This window comes from Haliotis rufescens, unplaced genomic scaffold (genome assembly GCF_023055435.1).
Source record: "Haliotis rufescens isolate VD_foot unplaced genomic scaffold, xgHalRufe1.0.p SCAF_10, whole genome shotgun sequence".
NCBI classification, from domain to species: domain Eukaryota; kingdom Metazoa; phylum Mollusca; class Gastropoda; order Lepetellida; family Haliotidae; genus Haliotis; species Haliotis rufescens.
This window is the reverse complement of record NW_025963780.1, coordinates 37,731,969-37,759,965: the sequence shown is the minus strand read 5'-3', so window position 1 is coordinate 37,759,965 and position 27,997 is coordinate 37,731,969. Positions and strand designations below refer to the sequence as shown.

General features: G+C 40.6%; 1 protein-coding gene across 1 annotated transcript; it reads left to right on the top strand.

The window, feature by feature from the left end:
* Window positions 1–29: 29 nt before the first annotated feature.
* Window positions 30–26,983, top strand: LOC124142621 (sodium-dependent dopamine transporter-like). Its single transcript, XM_048386001.1, has 7 exons — window positions 30–157; window positions 1,060–1,172; window positions 1,555–1,683; window positions 15,516–15,615; window positions 16,145–16,245; window positions 17,156–17,326; window positions 26,636–26,983. Exons 1-7 carry the CDS (start codon window positions 61–63, stop codon window positions 26,981–26,983), a joined length of 1,059 nt encoding a protein of 352 aa, XP_048241958.1. The 5' UTR covers window positions 30–60.
* Window positions 26,984–27,997: the final 1,014 nt, after the last annotated feature.

Sequence of the window (27,997 nt, the reverse complement as noted above, 5' to 3'; positions counted from 1 at the left end):
TGCTACACCGAATGTAATACTTTCTGTTTAAGGGATGTTCTGATTGTTAGCATCGCCGATATGCTTTGCCTCATCTTTGTTGGTTTTGCCTTCTTTGCTATTATTGGACATGTTGCTTACCTACGTGGGGTTCCAGTCGAAGCTTTCGAATCATCAGGTAATTTTAAATTCGTTAGATGTGTTTCGTCTCTGCACCTCCATATTCTAATGTTTTTTATCATCACCGACTTACAATACAATCATCCAACAATAACACATTTTTACAACACTTTCAATCCTCAAAACCCTATTGTCACTGGATCATATTGTGAAAGAGAAGTAGTGGACCCCCATTTGAGGTGAAATGGGGTTTAACGTCGTGTGCAAGACTATTGCAATGACATAGCGACGTGCATGTACGTGTGTGTGTGTTGCTGCTTGTGCTTGTCCGGACTGATGCCAGTCTGATGATTGATGGGGAGGGGGTTATTTCATTCACAGGCTCATATCTGTTTCTATTTTTTATCTCCAGACTCAATCACGCAGTAATTTGTTCTTGGCGTTTTACAACTAAAGCAGAACACTAAACTTTCTGAAGATTAAAGAAGGGGTTTTGTCGTTACAATTTCGAGGTTTCAATTTCTATGTCTTTTAGTCGAATTTCTAATAGACTTCTTTAACATCCCTAATCACCCATTGATGGATGGAGATAAAAAGGAGGAAGAGAAAGCAGCACACCGCAGTTTTACTGATGTCATATGATAGGCATTTGACATAAACGCCATTCACAGTCACCTACAATAAACGACGCGTAACATTTTACGAACGTTTCAAAGAGTGACCTTGCCATGCGATCCATCAAGCAAACTCGGAAGTGGACGAACACAGCGACTGAGCAATGGCGGGCGGAGTCTTTTGAAAATGAACGATGCAAGGGAGGAATTTTACAATACAGGAACAGATTGTTTCCCAGGGACGAGTACATTCATATCGACATTCATTCACGTGCTAATTCACGTGGTGTTATCATCTGTTTCATTTTTTTAGTACATTGTAACTTTTAGGATAAATTTATTTCAGGCTTCAACCTAGCCTTTATTGTCTACCCCGAAGTCATGGCGTATCTCCCCCTGCCACACGTTTGGTCCGCAATGACCTTCCTTGCATTGATGACCCTTGAAGTGGACTCAATGGTAAATTATATTATAAGGTTGCTTATAGCTTACTGTCTTACACTGTGGTTGGGCGACAGCAGCAAATGTTTTGAACATATTTTGACCAAGATTGGAGTGGGAGATTAAAAATGGAAAACTCATGTTACTGAGTTTGGAAAAAACTGAAAATTGAAAATGGTATAATTCAGACAACCAACTAAGAAAAACGCTACATTCTATGGATACCAAGTAATGCCGAGTAAGTCTAAAAAATGAAAGAGTCGTCATAAGCTGGTACTTATTTGGATGTAGTGAACTAGGGCATCTGTGATATAATAACAATCATTTCATTTGAATGAAAAGACCAAGAACGAATTTGAGACTGACCTTGTACACGTTTTCCATTCCGTTCGCTTCACAGTTACCAGGGTTGGAGATAATGATTGCAGCCGTTGAAGACGTATTTCGTGGACTAGCTAAGCGACGATGGGTTGTCATTTGTGTAATCCTGTTGAGCAACTTCCTCTTTGCCCTTCCCTGCACCACACAGGTATAGAACAAGTGGAACCATTTGCACCAAAAGATCCATCGATCATTGGATATAAAAAATGTTAACAAAGTGTTCTAATCTTATCTAGCTTTTCCAGTGGGGATTCCGATCTGGACTTGGACCCTAGGAACCTTTGCTTGTCCTAAGTTGAAAAGATCTAACAAGACACATACGCTTTGTTCTGTATTAATATGTATTATTTCTTCATAATCGGCTTAATTATTTGTACTTTTCAAGCATACTGAGACATGTTCTTTTGGGTTTTTGTATACAAAATAAGAACTCAGTCTGATCATGTTACTGGTGTATCAAAATTAGAATGTATCAACTCACATGTACTCTAGAATTGAGGTACATAACTTATCGTGAATAAAGTATCAAAATGCTGCGTGTCGTATCGTGGCTTCAGTACATACCATAGAATGTATTGTCTGCCCTATTTTGACGGCAATGTAAACAAGAATGTTTGATTCTAAGGGTGGAATTTACATTGTGACTCTGGTGGACTGGTATACCTACTTCCCTGCCGTAGCAGTATTTGCCATGCTGGAATGCTTTGTTGTTAGTTGGTGTTATGGTAAGAACGTGTTTGGTTTTTTCCACTGATCCAAATAATGAGATAAATTTGCTAATATTGGCTTAATGCTAGCTAAACGTTGATCAACCACATGCCTCAAGAAAACATATGTGAACCTTTTGAATTCAATATTGATCTAAAGGATTTGTATTATATCACTGAGGCAGTCTAGGCTAGATAACGCAAATTAGGATGCAATTGGGGAACCTACATGACCTCAGAGTGACATCTGCTCTAGACGTACAAAAATGACCTCATTTATGGCCCTTTCCTAATAGGTAACCAGATAACTTATTAAAAAATAGGATGATCAACTAATATATTCCAAATTTAGTTAAGAAGGGTTTGAACAACAGTATCTATTATCTCTTGCTTATTCATAAATGTTGGCAATGTATACTGTCTTGACCTTTATTCCATCTGTAAATTGCGACTTGAAGAATATATTGTATACCCCTTAAAGATGCCTAATATTTTATCAGCTTAGACCAAATGCTTATGTCATATCTGGTTGCTTGTGCTTAGGTTTAGAGAGACTGAATCGAGATATCAGTGCCATGTGGGGAAAGAAGGTCCCCCGAGCCATGATGCTGTCTATCAAATATGTGTGCCCGCTTTTGTTATTGGTAAGGCTATGAAAAATTGTTACCATCAAAACAATTACTACTGAGGAATATATATTTTACATTAAATGAGTGCCATTTTGACTTCTAAAGATAATTGAATACAAAGACATTTTATGTCAATTTCTTTGAGGATGTTCTCTTTCAGCATAATAATGGTAGACCAAGGGCACTGAGCAAACTATCAACAGCACGTTATATTCGCTTTTAACAGGCCATCTTCTGCTACTCCATTCACTCCTACCGGCCCCCTAAGTATGGAGACTACATCTACCCTACCTGGGCAACAGGAGTCGGATGGCTGATATCAAGCATTTCCATAATACAACTGCCCATAGTTTTCATCTGGACCCTGTACCAGTCGCCTGGTTCTACGCTAAAGGAGGTATATAAAGACATTTATTCATTAATAATATTCACTCACTAATAAGTCTTACTAATGGATTGATTTTGTTAAATACCATGTTGGAAACATCTAGAATTAATACAATAACTGAGGATTGTGTTTTATCCTTATTGTACATGTATGCCTATGAATAAGAAATGTCTATTATATTCAAGTTTATGTATATATAATTTCATGAAGAAATACTTATATTCAGAAATTACGGACATCACTTCAACCTTCTGTTCAGTGGCGCCAACGAGCGACGTTTGACATGAACACTCTACAACCAATGCAATCTCTTGAAGGCTGACGAATATCGTTCTTGAGGGGATGTTTATAAGTAAATATATGAATGTACTGAACGTAAAATATGTGTCAGAAGATTTGTTGTTAAAATTACTGATTTTAAAGACCCACTTTGCAAAATGTATCAGTTATTATCTCCGTTTGCTTATGTCGCAATTGGTGTCAACTGTGCAAAAAGATGATCTTATTTCATTGTGATAAGTGTCTGTCCTGAAGGCCACACAAAAGAAGGCCTACAGTAATGTGTAGAATATGCTTTGACGTAAATACAGTTAAGATGATTGTTTATTACATCAATTCCGTCAGATATTAGAGTGAGTGATTGAGTTAGGTTTAACACCGCTTTTAACACTATCCAAGTTACATCGCGGCGTGTCAGCTTAATGTGGGAGGAAAGCCCGAAGTGATGCATGTCTAAGACGTTTAGCACTTCGGTGAAACCCGCGAGCACGGGTATGGTGTTTACAAACCTAGAAACATAATCGGGGCGAACCGGGATTCGAACCCACAATCATAGGTTTCTGGCGTGCCCCAGGAACGCAACTCTGCACAGCGAATTGTGGCGCCTTAGACGACTGGGCCATAGATATCAGACAATGACATTTTCTCTTACAGTCCGTTTGACTCCAAATGAGAACGATGAATTGCAAAATAACTCGAAATCCAGAAAAGTGTATGAAACATCAATACTGTACTTGACCATGAATACCCTGTACCCAACAAAATCTGAATTTTGTTTATTTTAAGACCAATGACGGATGAAGTTCTTTAAGAAACTATCATGTAATTTTGTATAGAAATGTGTACATGACACGTAGGGGGGACAAACCGTGGAAGGCACAGCGCATGCACTGCACGTTCTGTGGTAGGGGAAATGACAGAGCGTTAGAGGGGCCGTCTCATGATAATTTCAGTCACAATCTGACTCGCTCATGCCATAGATCTCGTCGTCGGAACTGCTTGTGCCTGAACCGACTGCCTCTATTATAGGTTGGACTGTTGCTGGTCGTAGTCCATCTCGTGACCAATAACGTGGCTCTATCTCGTCAACGACTGTGGCCACACAACGCCTCCATGTTTCTACTGTTACCCGACCAAGGGATTCCTTTACGAGTTGTTCAACGTCTCGTTATTTGAACGTGTTCGATCGTCCAACGTCACCCTTGACGATGCCCCATACCAACTCGATTGGATTCAGGTCGCAGTGATAAGGTGGCAGTCGTAAGACAGCGTGACCCTGACCCTTGATGTAACTGTCAACTTTATACACGGGGTCAGGTTTCATAGTTTTGATGATTTCATAGAGCTGTGGTTTCGTCGCTCGAGAAGGAAAGGTAAAGTTCCTCCGTTGCAGCCAAGTAACCATGTCTCCTTTACGGTTATTAGAGGTTGGAGTCTTGCTTTCTGGATCCTGCACACTATGATACGGTGCATTGTCCATGACAATGAGAGACTTGGTAGGCAAAGCAGGGACTAATTTATCTTTCACCCACTCCAGAAATACATTGCCGTTCATTTCTGTGTGGTAGTCCCTGTTGTCTTTGGCCTTGGCTCTAAAGACGAGGTCACAGTCTGGGAGAGAATCCAGACTAGCAGAACCAGCATGGAGAACTATGAGTCTTTCACCCTTTCCCATTGGTAACCTTCTACCAGACTCCTTACAGTCACCACTGGGTACCCACTGACTGCTAGCTGTGTGTGAAGCATTTACCCATGTCTCATCTAAGAAGACGGGCTCATATCCTTCTTCACGTTTCTGCTTGATGGTACGAAGGTAATGATTTCGGAGACGAACAATGTCAGACCGTTCACACAACACAGCCCTATTTCCTGCCATAGTTTGTACTTTGTAACACGTAAATCATGGTCAGTTTCAAGGTGTTTCTTCAAAATTCTTAGGGACAGGTACTTATTTTCTGAGTGCAGTTTAACAATTGCACGTCTGACTTGATCCCTCTGAAAACTGTCTAATGTATCAACCTTGCGTGGTTTTGACATGTTCCCTACCTCCTTGGCCTGACTAATTGTATCTCGTCGACTAACAACATTTTTAAGTTTCTGAGGGGACATACCAAGAGCTTTTGAAGCTCGTTTCAAGAATTTATTAATTGCATAAAAAGGCTTTGCTCTTTCTGCTTCACTTCTAAAGAAATCATACACATTCAACATCAACTGTTTAACATTTGCTGAGTAGCGCATCTTGTCATTGAATGAACACGGTCACTGTGTAGCACGTGCAGACCGTGCTTGCGCTGTTCCTTCCACGGTTTGGTACGTGTCATGTACACATTTCTATACAAAATTACATGATAGTTTCTTAAAGAACTTCATCCGTCATGGGTCTTATATTAAACAAAATTCAGATTTTGTTGGGAAAAGGATATTCATGGTCAAGTACCGTATTGATGTTTCATACACTTTTTTGGATTTCGAGTTATTTTGCAATTCATCGTTCTCATTTGGAGTCAAACGGACTGTAGTAGATAGCAAGTTGTCTTTTCTTGTTGCTCTTAACACTTATCTATGTAAAATGTTTCTTTTACACAATCTACAATACATCATTATCGCTGTTATTGCATTGTTAGGGGTCATGGATGTTTATAAAGAATCCCCTTCATTGTTGTGAGTGAGTGAGTTAATATTTAACGTCACATCGGCAATATTTCAGCCATATCGTGTCGAGAAGTTATACATGAATAATACATATCTGTACGCTTAATAACAACCTCTCATCGATGGACAGTACAATAACTAGAATATCACAGATTTAATATAAAACTAGTTGAAAACATGTAAAACAAGATAAAAACAGGCTGAAGACAGATCCCGACACTGGGGATCAAAAAGACTTGCTGTACTTTTGCTACCTGCTTTTTTTCCCATTGAAGACAAAATGCGCTAAGTAAAATAAGAAGCATCAAGTCTTTGAATGGTATTTAGAAGTGACTTACTCCTTCATCTCAAGTGAATGAACCTGATAAAGGAGTACGCATATGCTCGGAAACGCTGTGTTCCTCATAATATAGAGGATGACATCAATAAATTCCCTCTCACATGGATCAAGACCCGTAACTATGTAAAAAAGATCATTTCCGGCATCAAATTTCGAACTCAGACTTAAGTGTCTTTTAGATAAACTTTCAGCTTCAGTAGTATCTGAGAAAACTGGTTACCATATAACGCAGTATGCACTATGTTAAAAGGCATGGAGCAAGGGGCATAATTCTGTATAAATACATGTAGCATGGGACGCAACTCTGGAAAGATTAATAACAAACTCTTGGACAACAATGAGCAAAGGTCACGGGTATGCACAAACAATGTTCTTGTTCAGAAAATGCTTGAAAACAATAAATATTCTTCAGACAGTTAAAACGAAAACAGTGTGTTTGCCCCCAAAACATCATTGAAAAAATATCTAGTTTTCACACAAAATCCCAGCCAAGTGACAGTGAACTTTAGAATGTTCAGAATGTTGTCACTGTTGAATGTCTTGAAAGAGGCTCCATTCTTGAATCAAGAATAGTGTCCGAAGCTGGCAGAAATTCTGTGTTTCCAAATAGGTATCCTATCTGTGCATGACAAGCAGATTTAATACAAGTCGTGTCGAAAAAGGCCTCGAATTGCCCTAGTGTCGCTTTATATACAGCCCTTTAGAAACATTCCTATCAAGCAGTTTCTGGAACGACCAAGCCATGTTCATATTCTCAAAAGGTCAGATAACAAAATTCCCCCTCAAAACCATTCTGAAAAAAACACATATGCTGTTGTTGAGTACTTTTCAATTCTGGCCATGACAGCATTGACCTTTTTTTACTGGTAGTTCAATCATTTGCGGCCCCTTACCGTTGCGACAATTCCCACCTGCTTAATATTTGTAAAGACAGTGATAATTGGTGACATAAAATATAGTGATAAACTTCACAGGCAGAATATGCAAATGCAACATTCTAACTTCAATCCTGATCCCCAAACTGTTTTGCATGTTGTTCAACTAAAATTTACCAATCCTAAAGTTAGGCAATAAAAAGTGCCTAAATTAAACACATCTTGCAAATTATTAACTTCTAAATTTGACATAGGTGTGACAGTATCCAAATGCAGATAATCGATGTTAAACAAAATCTTGCCTGAAACGAGCTCAAACTTGATACACATGAATTACACAGATTGGTTGCCATGACGGTTGGGGATTAGTTTTCCAGTTGTACTCCCCTATGGAAATAAAGTACATTTTAAATAAAGATGAAAAGCTACAGAAGGTTAGGCCCTTACGGATGATCAACAGAGACGCAGGCAGCTCGTCTACATACATATGTCTTCGTTGGACCTCCAAATGTTGATGACCCTCTCTGCACTCAAAAACTAGGCAAAAATCTTCAGAAAACTTGCCAAACTGTCTCGGATATTGTTAGTGTACGTTATAGTTAAATGATGATAGGCTGTGTATATAAAATATCAGGGATCCGTAGCGCATGATGGATCGCGGATATTTTGAATATACTGTCAAATGTCAGTCATGTAATTGTATTATCCAATGGCTGGAGAGCATGCCCGTTTGTGAAAAGGGCACATCCGCACGATTTTCTTTCTGCCGTGTAATATTCATTTCAAAATGATTGACAATGAGGGCCACACCTTCCTAATGAGATCACGAATGTCGGTATCTTTTTGTGTCAAAGTTGTTCAATATTGGATTACTACAACGGAAGTGATCAAAATGTTATTTCTCCTGCCTTCACTTGATGTTGTTACATGGTCTTGTGTGAGGGCGAGCCTGGTATCGGTCAACTCATTTGCCGAGTAACCAATCAGCGATGCCAAAAGGGTGGCGGAATTTTAGGTACAACATATCTGAGATATAAGTGCCTGTTTTCGAGTATGGCATTTATCGCCATGAAGACATCAAATGAAATTATGGTGATTATTGATTATGCCAGCCGTGAAGGCGTTTGCATAAATCGACACAAGCGCTTAGATTGATGTAGCGCTTACACTTTCACCTAGGCTTACAGTAGTTGACGGGCTAAGATTGAGTTTTGTAAGTTGGCAATTGGAAAAAAAGAAGTTCCTGCCTGCCAAAACGTACATGGAACAATAAACGATGAATGCATATCCATATATCAAGTGCACACAATAAAATGGGGACTAGTTTGTGTTTTGTTTGAGTGAATAGTGAGGAGCATTTGGAATACCATAGAGTTTCGTTGACAGAACATTCTCGACTTGACAATAGCTGATTGTGAACAGATAATATTAGTATGTTTTTCATTGGTATCTCAGTGTATTTGACACAATTGCCATGCGAATGTGAGCACTATGATATTGCTGAGGTATTGTCTTAAATTTAAAAAACCCAAAATAATCAAAGTGATAGAAGACCCTATCATTATTAAGACAAATGGAGACCTTAAAACGATTCACTTGACATTCGAAGAAGTAGAAATTGAGTGAATGTCCCGCTGAAAATATCTAAAAAATTCTTGAGTATCTTCAATTCAATAAATATAATGCCAGAACAAACATATATTATTACATCGTCAACTACAATATGAACAAAAGCTTGTTTCGTAGTCGATGTTGTTGTTTGAGGCTATGTCACCATCAGTGTACATGTATCAGTGATACTTACAAAATACAATGATAGTCGTTCACTTCCTTAACAAATACTTGATTTAATATGTTGCATGACCATATGTATGAATGAACGTGTACAATGAAATGGAAATAAAGCATTGTTTCCATAGTGTCCTCAGAAAGTATCTGAGGCAGACGACGAGAGACCCAAGCAAATTTTGGGTCAGAGCGAATTTCTGGAAACAAAAACAGAATTATATGTATTAGACATAAACAGTGAATGCAATTATTTTGGATTAAATATATACATTAAACCGATCTATAAATGAGGAAATAGGATGAAAACACTATTAAAAGTGTACATTAACACTCCCAAAACCACGCCTGCATTGGTTATCTTACAAGAACTGATTACCCACAACAATCCAGCGTAATTGAAAGCAATGTATCCACCCTAAATACAACAGTTTCCTTTATCTGATGCCTCGTTTTACTGGTGACATCAGATGGAAACAACATATCAACTATCATTATTGAGGGAATTTCAGCGTCGCAGACAGCAATATTAGCATTGGGATACCATGGCACACAAAAAGCGAAGTCACAGATTCTCACAGAGAACCGACCATGCACTCGAACTCCGAATTACACCATACAAAAGGTCACCTCACATCCATGATTGTGTTTGGCTCTGTTTTGTAAACCGTCCAGATGAATACAATAGGTAATGGCATGCGTGACGCACAGGATATCATCCATCCAAGTCCCATGGCCCAGGCAGGGTAGATGTCGTCTCCGTACCTAAAATCGGCAGGAGTAGACATGATGATCTTCAACAAGGATTAAACACAGCACACAAACAATGAAGATGAAGTATCAAAGTAATCATTTGAAACTAGATTGTTATGGGGATATACTAGTATGTGTTTAGTATATATAGTGAAAGAAAAGTGCAAAAAAAGTGTATGTTTTTCCTATGGTTCCAGCAGTATAATTGAAACTTAAACAGTATAATTAAGAAATATATAACATGTTTATTTACCGGTAGAATCAGTGCTCAGTAACAGGACGATAAACATGAATGTGTCCTCAGCACCCCATTGCTGGTCGTAAAAGGCGACCGAATTGGGCCACTCGTTTGCCGTGGATTGCTCCACTGTGTCGGTTGAGGAGGGGAGTCTGGTAGTTCCTGGGCACTGGTTCCTGGAACTGTGTTCCTTTGCCCAACACACTACTTTGACCCTATCTTCAGCTGGACGGGTTGTAGAATTGGAGCGGTTCTATCGGCTGGTCACGCCAAGCCTTGTCTGTATTACGGCTTATTTATGCACAGGCATGTATCAAATTTATCACACATGTATTGCTTTGTCTTTTCAAAACATATATATTGAAATAAATATATTGCCTAGAGTCATATGCCAGAGGGCGGTGGCTCATGGGCCAATCAGGTAATGCTGACTGCTGAATTCTTTATGCCTCTAAATTATTGTTATTGGCAGAACCAACTTGGCAATAAATTTACTAGACATATATAGCTATTCATGTCATATTTGCTGGAGTATAACACCCCTGTAGCCCGGGGTTTTGCATTTTGGATATCCAATACATTAAGACACTGTCCTTGTTGATACTCGATGGTGGGTGTGGAGCAGGGGTACAGAACCGCTTTCTCCCATTGTCTCGATAAAAATGCCCTGGTTCAAAAAGAAAACACTTAGAAGAAACTGATCTACAATTTGATTCCTGGGCTCGATTCAGTGTACTCGAAGCATAAGATCACCAACCCTTAAAATTAAACCCGTTTGCATTTCCAAGGCCATCACGCATTCATGAAGAGCTATTTCCACGTGATGAGTGCTGGGTAACACTAATCGCTCTTCCCCTGTGTGGACCCGGGGGAGAATATGTACTCAGCACTCCATTGCTTGTCGTATGTGGCGACCAAATTATGCAAATTGTATTCCATTCAGAAGTTTGAATGTGATATTAATCTGCCTAGAGCCCCATGCCTGAAGGCGGTGGCTCATGGGCCAATCTGGCATTATTGACCTCCAGGTTCTATTTGTCTTCAGACTACTAGTGTGTTATAAGCCCCAAAGGAGTCAAATAGGAGTCTAATATGAGTCTATTAAGAGTTGCATGCGAGCACAACGATCTCGATACGAGCTGTACGAGTTTGGTACGATCTTGGTACGAGGTGGCGACGAGCTGCTAAATAATTCGGCGGGAATTACACTCGTACAGCTCGTTTTAGACTCGGCAATACATTTTGCAGACGATCCTCATACGAGTTCTGTACGAGCACCAGGGGTGGTCACAAGGGTACTTCGAGTAGGACGAGTGTGTTACGAGTTTGTTACGAGTTAACTGGGAGTTGGCTGGCGGCCTGCCTGTTTTGAGTTCCAAAACGATCAGTACGAGGTAACCCGAGTTGCCCCGAGTTTAGTACGACCTCGCTGCGTGCTCTATACGAGTACCCCCGAGTCAGCTCGGGTCCGTACTCGTGACGCAACTCGGCAAAGTGTGAGAGCCCCAGAACTCTAATTTACAGGACACATTTTCGAACTTGACAAGTATCTTATAGCGACGCATGCACACTTTCATCTTGTAACTTCAGTAGTTTCTGAGATAACTAGTCCCCATTTCACGCAGAATGCATGAGTGAGGGAGTGAATAAGTGAGTGAGTGAGTTGGGTTTATCGCCGCTTTTTACAGTATTCCAGTTATATCACGGCGTGTCACCTTAATGTGGGAGGAAAGCCCAAAGTGATGCAGGTCTCAGACGTTTACCACTGATCTATCATTTTTTTTATAGTAAAATTCGACAGAAACACAGTATTGTCACCATATGTAGCTAATAGTAAAGGTAATTTGCCAGAGCAAAACCTCAAATGAACAAATATTCTTAAATGTTTGGTTTTGGTTTGTTGTTTAACGCCGCACTCAACAATATTCCAGCTATATGACGGCGGTCTGTGAATAATCGATTCTGGACCAGACAATCCAGAAATCATGGAAATCATGGTATCATGGAACATCAGATGCATCAATCTTGCCCTCACTGTTGAACGTACTGGCCAAGAGTGAGTGAGTTGGGTGTAACGCCGCTTTTAACAGTATCCCAGTTATATCAGCTTAATGAGAGAGGAAAGCCCAAGTGATGCAGGTCTCAGACGTTTACCACTTCGGTGAAACCCACGAGCACGGGTATTGTGCTGATAAACCTAGAAACATAATTGGGGCGAACCGGGATTCGAACCCACAATCATAGGTTTCTGGCGTGCCCAAGGGAAGCAGCTCTGCACAGCGAATCGCGGCGCCTTAGACGACTGAGCCACCCGTGCCCCCGGATCAGGCCAAGAACAATTGAATTGTTTCACATCATTATGTCAGGCTTTGTTCAGGGCGTTTTGTCTGATGTTTTTGTTTTTTAATTTGTCATTTTCTTTGGATAATCAGATATCTTTTAACAGTATTGATACATTTGTGAACAATATGCACATAGCTTTGAAAGTTGTCTTGGCCCTACATCAAACAATCCAGAGGTCCCTTGCCAAGAGAGTTTAGCTGATAGAGTTAAAAGTCAATTCATCTTGCAGAACATATCGCTTGCTACGTGATACCCTAACTGGATTGGTACAAACATTTCAGGCTGCCTGGGAGGTATTGAGGAATAAAACAGACGTTATTCTAACGTTGGGCAATGTTAATTATCACTTACGTTGGGCCAACAATGGCTATCGACGTTGGGCGAACGTTGTTTTGAGCGTAAGCTAAATATCGTTGGCAAGGATACGTTGTCCTAACGATATTTAGCCAACGTTGGCCGAACGTCAGACCGACGATCAAAATAATGACATTTTCTTTGATTTGTGCAGATGTGGGTGGAGGCCTGCAGCCTGGCACTATATTCCCTGAACATAGCTATGGGAAACATCATTACTATGGCTGGACACAACAAAGTAACAAACAACTGTTTTAGGTATGTAAATTAACAACAAAGTTACAAACAACTGCTTTAGGTATGTAAATACACAACAAAGTAACAAACAACTGCTTTAGGTATGTAAATACACAACAAAGTAACAAACAACTGCTTTAGGTATGTAAATACACAACAAAGTAACACACAACTGTTTTAGGTATGTAAATACACAACAAAGTTAAAAACAACTGTTTTAGGTATGTAAATACACAACAAAGTTACAAACAACTGCTTTAGGTATGTAAATACACCACAAAGTTACAAACAACTGCTTTCGGTATGTAAATACACAACAAAGTAACAAACAACTGTTTTAGGTATGTAAATACACAACAAAGTTACAAACACCTGCTTAGGTGTGTAAACATAAAACAAAGAAATTTAAACGAACGATTGATTTTAATATGTAAATACAGAATTCTTAATTTTTTTATTTTGCTTGGTATTATAATGATGATATTTTATTAATCGTTAATACACATATTCTTATGGAGTATATTTCAACTCGTTCATGTGGTGATTGACATTATTATTATAACACATATCAAGATATTTGTTAAAAGAATTCGCACTAGATGACTGCGCCTTCACGATTCACGGGTAGAATAGGTCCTCAGCAACCCATGCTTGTCGTAAAAGGCGACTATGCTTGTAAGAGGCGTCTAACGGGATCGGGTGGTCAGGTTCACTGACTTGGTTGATGCATGTCATCGTATCCCAATTACGATGATCTGGCGCCCCCCGCCGTGATATTGCTGGAATATTGCTAAAAGCGGTGTAAAACCAAACTCACTCACCCACCCAATTACGATGATCTTAGTCACTGGATTGTCTGGTCCAGACTCGATTATTTACAGAGCGCCGTCATATAGCTGGAATATTGCTGAGTGCGGTGTTTACAACAAACAAGCAAACACACACACAACCGCACCTTTCATGCACCCGACAATCTCATACAATGAGTGACTCCGTCACCTCCGAGCAGAAAGCTTCACTCAATCTCCGAAGGGCATCTAACTTTGACTGATTTGTAACGCTCACAGTCTTTAGTGTCCTTGTTATGTCTTATCCTTGTCATTGCATGGCATGCTGGTTACAAGAGAAAGATAGAGTAATACTCTCAATATAGTCAATCGGCAGAACGTTACCATTAACTCACATGGTGCTAATCTGTTTGCTCAGTATGGGATGGGCAAACGAGGAGAGGGCACCATGTGGACATTAAAGGATATATATTAAATCATATCTGTTTCATGTATAAAGTACATGAAGTATATTCGAATGACAGAATGAGGACAAAAAATGATTTCGACTCGACGACATCACGCCAAGTCCAATGGTTGGTTGGTTGGTTGTTTAACGCCGCACTAAGCAATATTCCAGCTATATGACGGCGGTCTGTAAATAATCGAGTCTGGACCAGACAATCCAGTGATTGATATCATGATCATCGATCCACGCAATTGGGATCGACTTGCCGTAAATGGCGACTAACGGGATCGGGTGGTCAGACTCACTGACTTGGTTGAAGCATGTCAGCGATCCCAATTGCGTGGATCGATGCTCATCATATCAATCAATGGATTGTCTGGTCCAGACTCGATTATTTACAAACCGCCGTCATATAGCTGGAATATTGCTGAGTGTGGCATAAAAAAACAGACCAAACCAACTTGGTTTCTTGACTTACAACACGTCATCAAATTCTTCCACCCTTCTTGTACTTTTTACATAAAAAATGTTTGAGTAATGTTACGTCCTCAAAACCGCATAGTTGCTTCGGTAATAGATAATCATATTCGTGTCGGTGTCGTACAATGTTATGCACTAGGGCATCCGTGACCTATTATCCTTGCACTCATTAAAATCTGGAACAACATGACTCAATTTGAATCTGATCCTGGTAATATAACAGTTTCCTGAACCGTTCGCTCCACAGTTACCAGGGTTGGTGATAATGATTGCAGCCGTTGAAGACATTTTCCATGGACTAGCAAAGCGACGCTGGGTTGTCATTTTTGTAATCCTGTTGAGCAACTTCTTGTTTGCCCTTCCCTGCACCACCCAGGTATGGAACAACTGGAACCATTGGCACCAAAATATCCGCAGATCTTCGTATGCAAGTTATCCAAAATGATAACTATATTTGCTATCTTATCTGGTGTGTCCCTTAATGGTATCATAAACTTGAATATTGATGTATGCTTAGGATTTTTCTGCTGTATAAATTAGAAAATGCCAACGCATCTATGCTCCATAATAGCGTCTGGTGTCACATCGTGAATAGGGTATATCAATGCATCGTATCGAATATCTGGGTTCGTTGTATTGTCAGCCGTTTATTGCAGACATTGTATACATGCATGAATGTCTTAGGGTGGAATCTACATTGTGACACTGGTCGACTGGTATACCTACTTCCCTGCCGTAGCTGTATTTGCAATGCTGGAATGTTTTGTTGTGAGTTGGTGTTATGGTAAGAATGTGTATACTTTATTCTTACAATGATTTAGATAATGTGATAATGTAAGCTTAAGCTGTTGATCATTCAAATGTGTCAAATTAATGCCTTAGCAAAATATCTTTACAGCTTTTGAGATCTTTAATGATCTAAATGAGTTATAAATTGCCCGATAGAGTATGGTATAGTTGCAACAAGATTCAAGAGCATTGCATTTTATCAGCTTTTCAAGACATGTAATGTAGAGTTTGTCCGTCACGCTGAGTGCGGCGTTAAACAACAAACCAACAAACCGTCACCTTATGAAAACAAAATATTTTGATCTAAATATCTAATCACAAACAACATGTGTAATGCAAAAAACATGGATGTTTAGCAACATAGATAGCAAAGAATCAGTAACTACTGTTCTTGCTTGATAACATTTATTACCTTATCATTAATTAAAACAATAATTGCGATATTCATTTAACATTGAAGATGACGGTGCTTATTTACTTCTCACAAGAAAAGTCTATGTCATATTTGGGTTCGTGTGTTTCAGGTTTAGATAGACTGAAACGGGATATCATTCTTATGTGGGGAAAGACAGTCCCCCGAGCCATGATGCTGTCTGTCAAATATGTGTGTCCAGTTCTGCTGTTGGTAAGGCTGTGTGAGTGAGTGAGTTATTGTTTATAGTCACATCGGCAATATTTCAGCCATATCGTGACTAAATCAAGTTATATATTAATGAAACACACAACTGAACTATAAAACCTGTCGACAAAGGACAGTAAAATAACTAGATTATCACAGACGTATATTTAAAACTAGCATGTCATTATAAACATTTGAACTATTCATAACAATACAAATTAAAAATGGGCTAAAGATCACCAACAACCAAAGGTAGGTCACCATACTAGGTACCATGGGGACTTATGGTACTTTTGCTACCTACATATGGTACTCCAGCAGGATGTATACCATCCCTCTGGCTACAGGTGATTGTTTGAAAGTTAAGCCAACAATAAGGATTACAAGTATACTACGATTAAAGCTTTGGTAGAAATAAACGTACTTTGAATGATGTGGTCTTACATTCTCTCATAGGGGGACAATAAGGTAAGGCTGTGACACATTGTTAACATCAAACTTTTGGTATTGAGTAATCTACAAGTCAAATGCAACGAGTGGTTTTTTTTCTACCGTATCATTTATAAAAGGGAACACAAGCACGGGAGGATCTTCACAATGTTTTGTAATATCAAACCTCAGTACTCAGCTCAATACTTATTGTAGAGGGTGGGTTTAGCTTCGTTATACGCAACATCTGCCATGATTATATCCACGGTGGATTAGTAACTAATTATGATACTAATCGAAGAAACATATTGCCAGGTTAATCATCCTGCTCAATGGTTATGTACCGATGGTTATCAGCTAAATGTTCACAGAACATTGCAGGCTACATGTATGTAAGGGTGTTCTCTTTCAGCTTAATGATAGTAAAACTATACAAAGGGCAATTAGCAAACTATCTACATCACATTATATTTGCTTCTTTCATCAGGCCATCTTCTGCTACTCCATCTACTCCTACCGGCCCCCTAAGTATGGAGACTACATCTACCCTACCTGGGCAACAGGAGTCGGATGGGTGATATCAAGCATTTCCATAATTCAGCTGCCCATAGTTTTCATCTGGACCCTGTACCACACGCCTGGTTCTACGCTAAGGGAGGTATGTGAATAAATGTTTTGTTTGTTTGTTTGTTTGTCCTTTAACGCCGCACTCAGCAATATTCCAGCTATATGACGGCGGTCTGTAAATAATCGAGCCTGGACCACACAATCCAGTGATGGATATCATGAGCATCGATGATTGGTTTGCTGGCTTGTTTAACGCCGCACTCAGCAATATTCAAGCTATTTGACGGCGGTCAAAATAATCCAGTCTGGACCAGACAATCCAGTGACTGATATCATGAGCATCGATCCACCCAATTGGGATCGATGACATGCATCAACCAAGTCAGCGAGCCTGACCACCTGATCCCGTTAGTCGCCTTTTACGATAAGCATAGTCACCTTTTACGGCAAGCATGGGTTGCTGAAGACCTATTGTACCCCGGAATCCTCACGGGTCGAGCATCGATGAAGGCAATTGGGATCGATGTCATGCATCAACCAAGTCAGCGAGCCTGACCACCCGATCCCTTTAGTCGCTTCTTAAAACAAGCAGAGTCACCTTTTACGGCAGGCATGGGTTGCTGAAGACCAATACTACCCAGGATCTTCACGGGTCTATGAATAAAAGTAGTCACAGGTGTTTATCTAACTGATGAATTGTGTACTGTTTAGCAAGCACCTAGGGTAAATACTGTAACACAAAATTGATTCGTGGATATATATTTGGACATCTATTTGTCAAGAAGAAATCCGTAAGACGTTTTAATGTAAAGGGCTGATTAAATGTTTCTATTCAGAGATTGCGTACAGCGCTTCAACCCAACGACGAGTGGCGTAATCTCACCAGCTGTGACGGGACTCGACAACAAATGCAATCTCTCGAAGCCTGATGAAACACAAGGAAAAATTCCAATATATCCAAATTATACCTTATTGTATATGTTGTATATAACAAAATACAATTTTGTATATTTGGTATATCCAACGGAAAAACCAATAAATGCTTGTTTATTGTTTGCATATACATGTTTCCATACAGTATATCGTTGATTGGTACCGGACCGTATTCTTGACCATAATATCGTAATACTATGTTCATTATGACAACTACATGTTATGAGATACATGTAACTGGTAAATTTGATGGTAAATATAAATTACAATCACACGGCCAGCAGTCCTATGATTGGTTGGTTGGTTTGTTTGTTGTTTAACGCCGCACTCAGCAATATTCCAGCTATATGACGGCGGTCTGTAAATAAACGAGTCTGGACCAGACAATCCACTGATTAATATCATGAGCATCGATCCACGCATTTGGGATTGATGACATGCATCAACCAAGTTAGCGAGCCTGACCACCCGATCCCGTTAGTCGCCTTTTACGACAAGCATAGTCACCTCTTACGGCAAGTATGGGTTGCTGAAGACCTATTCTACCCCGGAATCCTATGAGAACTGGGACATTGGGACATACTTGGGCTATTGTAGTGGCAATATATTCTCCAATCAACTAGTGTCACAAGGGACAGGCACAATGTCTGGGTTGTCTAACCATGCAGGAGTGATGGCTCAATGGCTCAGTGTATTCCGCGTCGTCACTGACTGTATAATATGTCTGGGTTGGTTGGTTGGCTCTGCAAATAATCGAGTCTGGACAAGACAATCCAGTGATTAATATCATGCGCATTGATCCACGCAATTCGGATCGATGACAGGCATCAACCAAGTAGGCGAGTCAGACCACCCGATCCCGTTAGTCGCCTCTTAAACGCAAAGTCGCCTTTTATGGCAAGCATGGCTTGCTGAAGACCTATTTGACCCCGGATCTGTCTGGGAGAGACTATCGATGGGCATTGTGGTGTTGGGATAGGGACACCTTGAGATGGAGATTAATAAAGCCGTGTACTTATTCAAATTCTTAGTAATGGAATAAGAATAATTGGAAGTTGTTTTTTTCCATGAAAAAATGTAAGTGAAATAAGATAGTTTGACAATATCGAGAGAAAAGGCAGGTAATATACTCAAAAACAAAAGTTCCTGTGACAACAATATTTTAGTGTATTAGTTTGGTTTTCAATATCGTAGTACATGTATGGAATCGAGTCACAAAAACGCAACTGCTACAGAAATGCATGCATTCAATGCAAAAGGTGACTTTTATGCAACCCCTATGCATTTCACTGCCCAAAAAAGGGTATAAAAACATGTGCGTTAACGGGATGCCATATGCATTGTTTAGCATCGTGCTGACAACAACCACTCAGTTAAACAAAAAAATTACGCAATTATTCAACATTACGAAATGCCACGCCTGTCTGAAAATGAGCGTCTTCGAGCCATTGGTATGCTTGAAGCAGGATCGAGTCAACGTGATTATGCAATACAATTTAACGTCAACAGAAACACCATTTGGTCTCTGACAAACGAATGCAGTCAGAGACCATCCTCGGAGTGGCAGGCCACGCGTATCCAATAATCGACAAGACAACTGGATTCAAACAACACACCTACGAAATCGATTCCAGCCAGCAACCGTGACTGCAAGAAGCATCCCTGGCCTTCGACGGAAATCTTCACCAACCGTACGTCGTCGCCTCAAATGTGCAGGGATTGTTGCCAGAAGACCCGCCAGACGTCCCATTTTGACAGGAAACTACCGTCAAGCATGTCTACAGTGGTGCAGACAGCTTCTCCGCTGGACGGCCATGCAGTGGGGACAAGTTCTTTTCACTGACGAGTCTCGTTTTCACCACAGCAACAGCGATGGACGGATTCGAGTGTACCGACGTCGAGGTGAACGTTACGTCAATCATTGTGTCATGGAAGAAGATCGTTTCGGGGGCGGCAGCGTTATGGTATGAGATGGGATGACAGCAAGACTGAGGACCCGTTTGAAAGTGGTAGAGGGAAATCTCAATGGACAGCGCTACCGCGACGAGATCATCGGCCCTGTTGTTCTACCGTTTTTTGCGTCGTCACGGCCCAGGCGTTACCTTTCAACATGACAACGCCCGGCCTCATATTGCTCGACTTGTTCAGGATTCTCTTCAACAAAAACAACGTGAATGTCATTCCCTGCCCGGCTCGCTCCCCTGATCTCTCACCAATCGAGCACATGTGGGATGAGATGGATCGGCGCCTTCGACGTCAACCACGTGTTCCACAGACACTCCAGGAACTTCGAAACATGATCCAGCAGATATGGACAGATATCCCACAGGACTTTGTGCGACGCCTGGTCCATTCCATGAGTCGAAGATGCATCGCAACCAGAGGTTGACACACACGCTATTGATTTGTAAATTGACATTTTGGCATGTTCATGTTTTTTTATGAAATCACGCATTTTCTGCAGTCAGTATGGCAAATTAAACCATTTGAGCACTAACAGGAGTCTTTTATCTGTTGCAAACCGAAATTGTTTCAGATTTGGTAAAAAACATAACTTTGCATTAAATCTTATTCAATGTCACAGGAACTTATGTTGTTCAGAATAGAAACATTATCAATAGAACACTTGTAACTGAAATACTTCTAACCACGGGTAGGTAGATCGGTAGTCATTATCATCTGTCTGTGAAACATTTCATCTTGTTTAAAAAGGCATTTTTCTAACATTTCTGTCAGTACAGCTGAAACTTAAACTTGTTGTGAATAGTAAAGAGTCCATGTGGAATAATTGTTGAATATAATGCTTCTTATGAACAGTAAAGAGTCTGTAGCAAATAATTCTTGAATTTCATGCTTGTCGTGAACAGTGAAGGGTCTGTGTCGAATATGCTCTTTTAAAGTGCTAAGATAGACCAAAACATTATGCTAGAAAAGTTGTCTTGTTTTAATTTCGTGCATCCCTGTTCACAGTAAAATAGATTGATCCACATGCCTACCAGCAAAGTCACTCATCCCTGACTATGTCCAATAGCTACTTTTTACCTGTTTTGGAAAATTAGACGATGCGGGTTGATACCTTTAGGTCTGTGCTCAGGGACGGTGTTACGCAATTGGTACATTCACGAAGTAACATTCAACAAACTATCGACTTAGTCTTGTGGTGTTCGTTTTCTTTGGGATTCATAAACAAATCAGTAGATCATTGGTTACGCTGTCCAAACGCGAGCGGATTGAGGTTCTTAGTCTTAATCAATAAATTGCAACTTGTTTTTAAAAAAATCATTGTAAGTAATTAATTTCATAATTTACAAGAAATGAGTGAGTGAATGATTTAATACATTTCATCTTAGATCACGTTAAATTATTTCAAAAGAGAAATCAAATATATTTTTTAATCACATAGGATGCCAGAAAAAATACATTTGATACAGTTTAGTTTAGAAAAAGCATTACATTTTTAAGTAGATCATGCAGTCCGAGTTCACTCGCCCAGGAATTATTACCACTTATATCACCATAGTTTGTTCTAAACATACTTATTTTCAAAACAAATCTGAATCTGGATTGGCAAACAAGCCACAGACCTATTTGAATGCCTCTCCAGAAACATAAATACAATTAACAATAATGAATTGGTTATGTTGTACAAATTCTTCGGGATTTGGCTAAATCCTTCCATACGAGTAGTGTAGGGGTGTACCCTAGTGCCATGGGGTACCCTGGTAACCATCCAAGATGGCGAGGAGGGTTGGGGTTCTTTTTGGTTTTGGGGGGTTTTTTTTGAAATTTTCAAAGTGTTCTTTCGGGACAGTTGGGTAACCCTGAAAAGGGCCGTAGGATCGTGAAAGACTACCTCCTCACCCACATATTTGCTGTGCTGCACAGGCACTGATGGGTCGCCATCTTTCTTCTGACAGGACACTTTGTCTCATGACTTATCTCAACTCCTATAGAGTGAAAACCTCCACCACCACAATTTCCTCCTCCTCAAAATTTTTATTTTTTCTGGTTTTAAAAACAAACGATCATTTTTTTCTTTTTTTTCTTGGATTTAAAACCAGCAAAATTACAATTTTGTCAAATTAAAGTAGTGTTTTGCAAAGAAAGAACTCTGAAACTTGTTCAACTAGCACGAGCACAGAAATGACAGACAATGTTACATCTCAACTCAGCCTCTACCCTCGGTTTGGCTCTCTATTGGAGTTGACCATACTTGCCATGCTTGTCGTAAAAGGCGACTAACAGGATCGGGTGGTCAGGCTCACTGACTTGGTTGATGCATGTCATCGATGCTCATGATATTGATCACTGGATTGTCTGGTCCAGACTCGATTATTTACAGACCGCCGTCATATAGCTGGAATATTGCTGAGTGCGGCGTTAAACAACAAACCAACCAACCAACTATTGGAGTTGAGATAAGTCATGAGACAAAAAGTCAGTTCAATGAATCAGCTTAATGAAAGCAACATCAACATATATACATAGAAAATACGAATCAATGGACAACTGCTGAGGGAGTGCTTTAAATGTCCCTCGAAGAAACCAACAAGTCTGTCCATGGCTACGTACATCCATTGAACATGTTGTTATGACGACAGTTACTACATTCACGCTGTGTTGATCTTCTTGAAAAAGAAGCAGGGTGGGTGTGTCCACATCCATGGGAATTAGCGCGTGCTTCATCGTAACTGATCATAATCACAGGTGGGTTAGGTGCTGTTTTCCAGGGCCCCTCAGTAAAACAGGGTTCCCACCAATATTCCAACACTGTCTGTGTTGACCTGACATCGGGGGAAGGAAGGATGGGTGTCCTGCCAATCATACAAGAAAAGAACCCTTAAGTATAACAATGATAACCGTTCATACATTCGTTTTTCTAATGGGACTGTGGCGTAATAATTCATGCATTCGTCATACTAGTGGGACAGTGATTGTAAACTTTGAGGTGCAAGGTCCCCGTTCGTATTGTAGCGCAAAACGACGGTCGTTAGTCAAAGTATGTGAGTTGCGATAACCTTAGCGCTACGATAATTTTGTTAAAGGGACGTCTGAATTCTAAAGGTGGACCGTTGTATGTTATTTAATTCATATACTTGATACAAATCCAGACATTCACATACACATACAATAGAATAGCATGGTACTTATAACTTTAGATTGCCTGCATGTTAGACCAAGGGGTGAAAACTCATTCTACTAGTCAATGGGCATCTCTTACAGTCTTAGTGCAACGTCCTGATGGCCGTTACTGATTTTGCTGCAATTTCCGCGCTCTAACTTGTTTGAGCAAAAGAGATGCCTATCCGTTGCCAAGAGTAGATGACTGTATCGACAGTCTCGAAGTAGCAAAACTTTTCTGCACGATGGATCTTCAAGCAGGATACTGGCAGGTAGAGATGCATCCCAAAGACCGAGAAAAAACAAATTTTGTGACAAGATCAGGCTTGTACGAGTGGACTGTTATGACATTTGGTTTATGCAACGCACCTAGTGGAGACTGTCTTAAGAGGTATGCAGTGGATTGAATGTCTATGTTTTCTAGATGAAATAACCGTCTTTGGTACCAATTTTGAGCAAACTCAAGCACGTCTTGAAGCTAAAGCCAAAGAAATGTCACCTCTTTCAGACACAAGTCAATTTCTTAGGACATGTCATTTCCTCACAAGGCATCCACACTCAAACAGATAAGATAGAGGCTGTACAAACCTGGCCAACCCCAAAGTGTAGGAAAGACATCCTCAGGTTCCTTGGATTTGTCGATTACTATTGGCGGTACCTAAAGATTTTTGCCAAAATAGCAAGACCTCTTTCACCAGTCATTCAGTTGATTTTGAGTGGAGCGACCAAGCTGATGTTGCATTCATGCAGCTAAAGCAATCACTCATATCAGCTCCTATACCAGGATATCCTCGAGTTGACAGTCAGTTGACGATCGATACTGATGCTTCAGTTGAGGGGCTTGGAGCAGTATTATCTCAAGAGCAGAAAGGCCACGAGGTTGTGCTGGGATATCTAAACAAGACCTTCTCACCTGCAGAGAGAAATTACTGTGTAACAAGGCATGAACTCTTAGCAGTTGTCACTGCTTGTAGGCACTGGCATCCATATGTATTCCGAAGACCTGTGATCATCTGAACTAATAATACAGCAGTAGCCTGGGCTAAAAAGATAAAGAAGCCTGTAAATCAAATGGCTAGTTGGCTTGATGAATTGGGCAACTACGACTTCCATGAGGTACATCGTCCTGGGCGAGCTCACTGGAACGCTGACGCCCTCAGTCAGAAACCTCCAGGTCCATGTTCCCAGTGCAAGAGAGAAGATGGTACTTGCTGTGATCCTCCATCAGTTGAAGACAATGTCACATCCTCATTATGTGGGGCAATCACCAGATCACAATCTGCAAAACAAAAGTTTGACATTAACCAAGAACAAAGGAAAACATTGCAAATGGATGACCCTGGGATCTCAATCACAAGGCTAACGAGGCAAATATTAGGCCTGATTGGGAAGAAATCTTAGGTAATTCTGAAGTATGTAAAGCATTATGTGATGAGTTTAACTGATTTTCTCTCAGAAATGGTGTTTTGCATCGCAAATTTGAGAACAGTGAGGGAAAAAGATGGCATTGGCAAATCATTGCGCCTGAAACAAACCGTCAGTCGATAATATCGCACCACCATGATAGCCTGATGGGTGGACACCAAGGTGTCAATCGCACCCATGGCAAGATCCAGCAGTCATACTACTACGTTAGAATGAAGCATGATGTTAAGAATTATTGTCGTCAGTGTGATAAATGTGTGGCTAGAAAACATCCAGCAAAATGCTGAGCGCCCATGAAGGAATATGTAACCGGATCTCCCATGGAGCGTCTCACGGCTGACATAATGGGTCCACTTGAATGCACTAAGTCGGGGAACCGATTCATTGTGGTTGTCACGGATGCATTCACAAAATGGACGGAGGCATATGCAGTGCCAAACATTGAGGCAAAAACAATAGCCGCAAAGATTGTTGAGGAATGGGTGTGCCGATTTGGTGCTCTAGCTTTGCTGCACAGCGGTCAAGGGAGACAATATTAAGCTCGTCTTTTCCAAGAGATGTGCAAATTGCAGGGAGTGGTAAAAACGAGAACCGAAGCTCTCAGACGTCAAGCTAATGGTCAGGTCGAGCAGTTCAATAGCACACTGAGCTTCATGTTAAGCATTTATGCGGATGGGAAACCCAGAACATGGCATTTAACACCTTCCATTTGTAATGGCTGCTTATAGGTCATCGAAACATTTGAATCTACTCACTTCAGGCCAAATGAGCTAGTACTTACTTGGTAGGGATGTACGATTTCCCGTTCATTTATTGACAGGGAACCCTAACTCGACCAACATGGGTTGATGACTTATGTTTCTGACTTGCAGGAAAAGTTTGATCATGCTTTTACAACCGCGCGTTCCCACCTGAAACATTCAAAGCAATCAAACCTGCGAGTTGGTCAACCTGTTTGGTTTTACAACCCAAACAAGATTATGTCAAAACGGAAGAAATGTGTCACTTGTTGGAAAAAAGGTTGGGTCAGGACAAAGAAAATTGATGACATTACCTTTAGGATCCAAAATGGTCGAAACAATACACCTCGGGTGGTAGATATTGATAGATTGATGCCATACGAGGGAAATGATCCGCCAACTTGGTGTACCTGTTAAGAAATATAATGAAAGAGTTATGACAAAATCAAATACACATTATTTCTAATAGACACAATTACATAAAATAAACTTGCAAATTTAAGGAATGGCCGCAGTAAAGATGCTGACCTTATTTGCCTTGCCTGTTCTTTTAATCTGTTTATAGATTTATGAAAGATTTGAGCTTGTTTACTACATCGTAAGTGGAGATGCATGTTGGTTGCATTGTACATATAAGTAGATGATGGAAACGTTAATTTGTCAAGATAGTACCATCAAGGTGTTGGTGGGAGATTTAAAATTTGTGCTTGTCGGAAGCTTTCCCCACTAAACCTTTGTGTATCTATTTTGATTAAATAATTACGAGATATTTTTGGTAATGGACCAAACCTAGGAATTATAACTTATAGTATTGAAATGTTTTTATTGATGCTGGATTGTGTCAATATGATACAATAGATTTATCCCTAATATTCTAACAGGACTATGGAAGTCTTTGAAATCAAGGTAGACAACAGGGAGTTGGGGTAAGACGGAGACATTGAGGGGGCCAGGGACAAATTCCATTAAATTTCGTCCAGGCATGACCTGCCCTGTGTGCAAGGAAGGAAACTACAAGGAGAAACACCACCTCGATGCTCACTGGGCGCAGGTGCATCTGAGATTTCAGAAGCACTTTGCCTGCGCTCAGAGTGGTTGCCGAACATCTAAATCAACGAAAAGAGCACTCAAATTCCATGCCGCAAATGTGCATCTGATGATGAGAGTGATTAATGCGACAGTTCTGTTCGGGGGCAGAGATAACTATGGAGACGAATGAGAACTTCATTGACCCTGCGACCATTGCCCTGTCCTGGCAAAAGTGGAGGCCACGAGGGTGTAGAGGTCGGACCAAACAAGTGGCCAAGCAGGAACAGAAGAGCAACCGACCTATCAGCACTGTCATCAGAGCGCCTGTTCCAGAGATACTAAGTTCATCATCCCTGGAAGCGAGCCTTCAAGAGAGCAATGTGGCTCTGGAGAGGACTCTAGCAGAGGCAAGGACGGCTACTGTGAAGGTCAGAGTAAGATTGCCCAGGTTCGAGGACATATCAGAGGATAGGAAGGCAGGCAGGCAGGCGAGTTCGTGACAGACGGTTGGGAAAGCATTAAGGTGTTGCAGGCGGCGGCAAAGAGATTGAGTTTTGTTGTTGTTTTACGCCGCACTCGGCAATATTCCAGCTATATGACGGCGGTCTGTAAATAATCGAGTCATATGAAACCAATGAACTAAACCGTCACCATCTGTTCTTGTCATACAGATGACCCGTGAAGATTCCGGGGTAGAATAGGTCTTCAGCAACCCATGCTTGCTGTAAAAGGTGACTATGCTTGTCGTAAAAGGCGACTAACGGGATCGGGTGGTCAGGCTCGCTGACTTGGTTGATGCATGTCATCGATCCCACGTGCGTGGAGCGATGCTAATGATGTCAATCACTGGATTGTCTGATCCAGACTCGATTATTTTACAGACCGCCGTCTTATAGCTGGAATATTGCTGAGTGCGGCGTTTAACAACAAACCAACCAACCAACCTTTGCATCGCGGTACGAATTTCTTCTGGGTCTTTTGGCCAAACAAACCAACAAACTTGTCATACAGGTGGGTAATGGGTATGAGAAATACAACTTTTGATTACATGGTCCCATTGCCACTGAACCTGCCCTTTTGTAGAAAAATATTCTGCAAACAGTTCCAACATTGGCAGTGTTTCTGTTTCCCCCTTGCTGGACAAGTGATGTTGTTCTACTCTTAACAGCAGTCATATCAGTGTTGTTTGGTTAACATTTACTGCGCAGGAAGTTGTGAAGGGCTACAGTTGCCATTTTCCGGTTCAACTGTAATCGTTGTTTGAAATACAGCAAACCTGTCAATGAGAATTCCAATTTTTTTAGTAACGTTGTTTGGTTTGTTGTTTAACGCCGCACTCAGCAATATTCCAGCTATATGACGGCGGTCTGTAAATAATCGAGTCTGGACCAGACAATCCAGTGATTGACATGAGCATCGATCCGCACAATTGGGATCGATAACATGCATCAACCAAGTCAGCGAGCCTGACCACCCGATCCCGTTAGTCGCCTTTTACGGCAAGCATGGGTTAC

Coding starts and splice junctions, on each gene's coding strand:
- LOC124142621 (XM_048386001.1), top strand. CDS start 61: ATGCTTTGCCTCATCTTTGTTGGTTTTGCCTTCTTTGCTATTATTGGA. Junction 1,173..1,554: donor CCCTTGAAGTGGACTCAATG/GTAAATTATATT, acceptor TTCGCTTCACAG/TTACCAGGGTTGGAGATAAT. Junction 17,327..26,635: donor CTGGTTCTACGCTAAGGGAG/GTATGTGAATAA, acceptor TTAATGCGACAG/TTCTGTTCGGGGGCAGAGAT.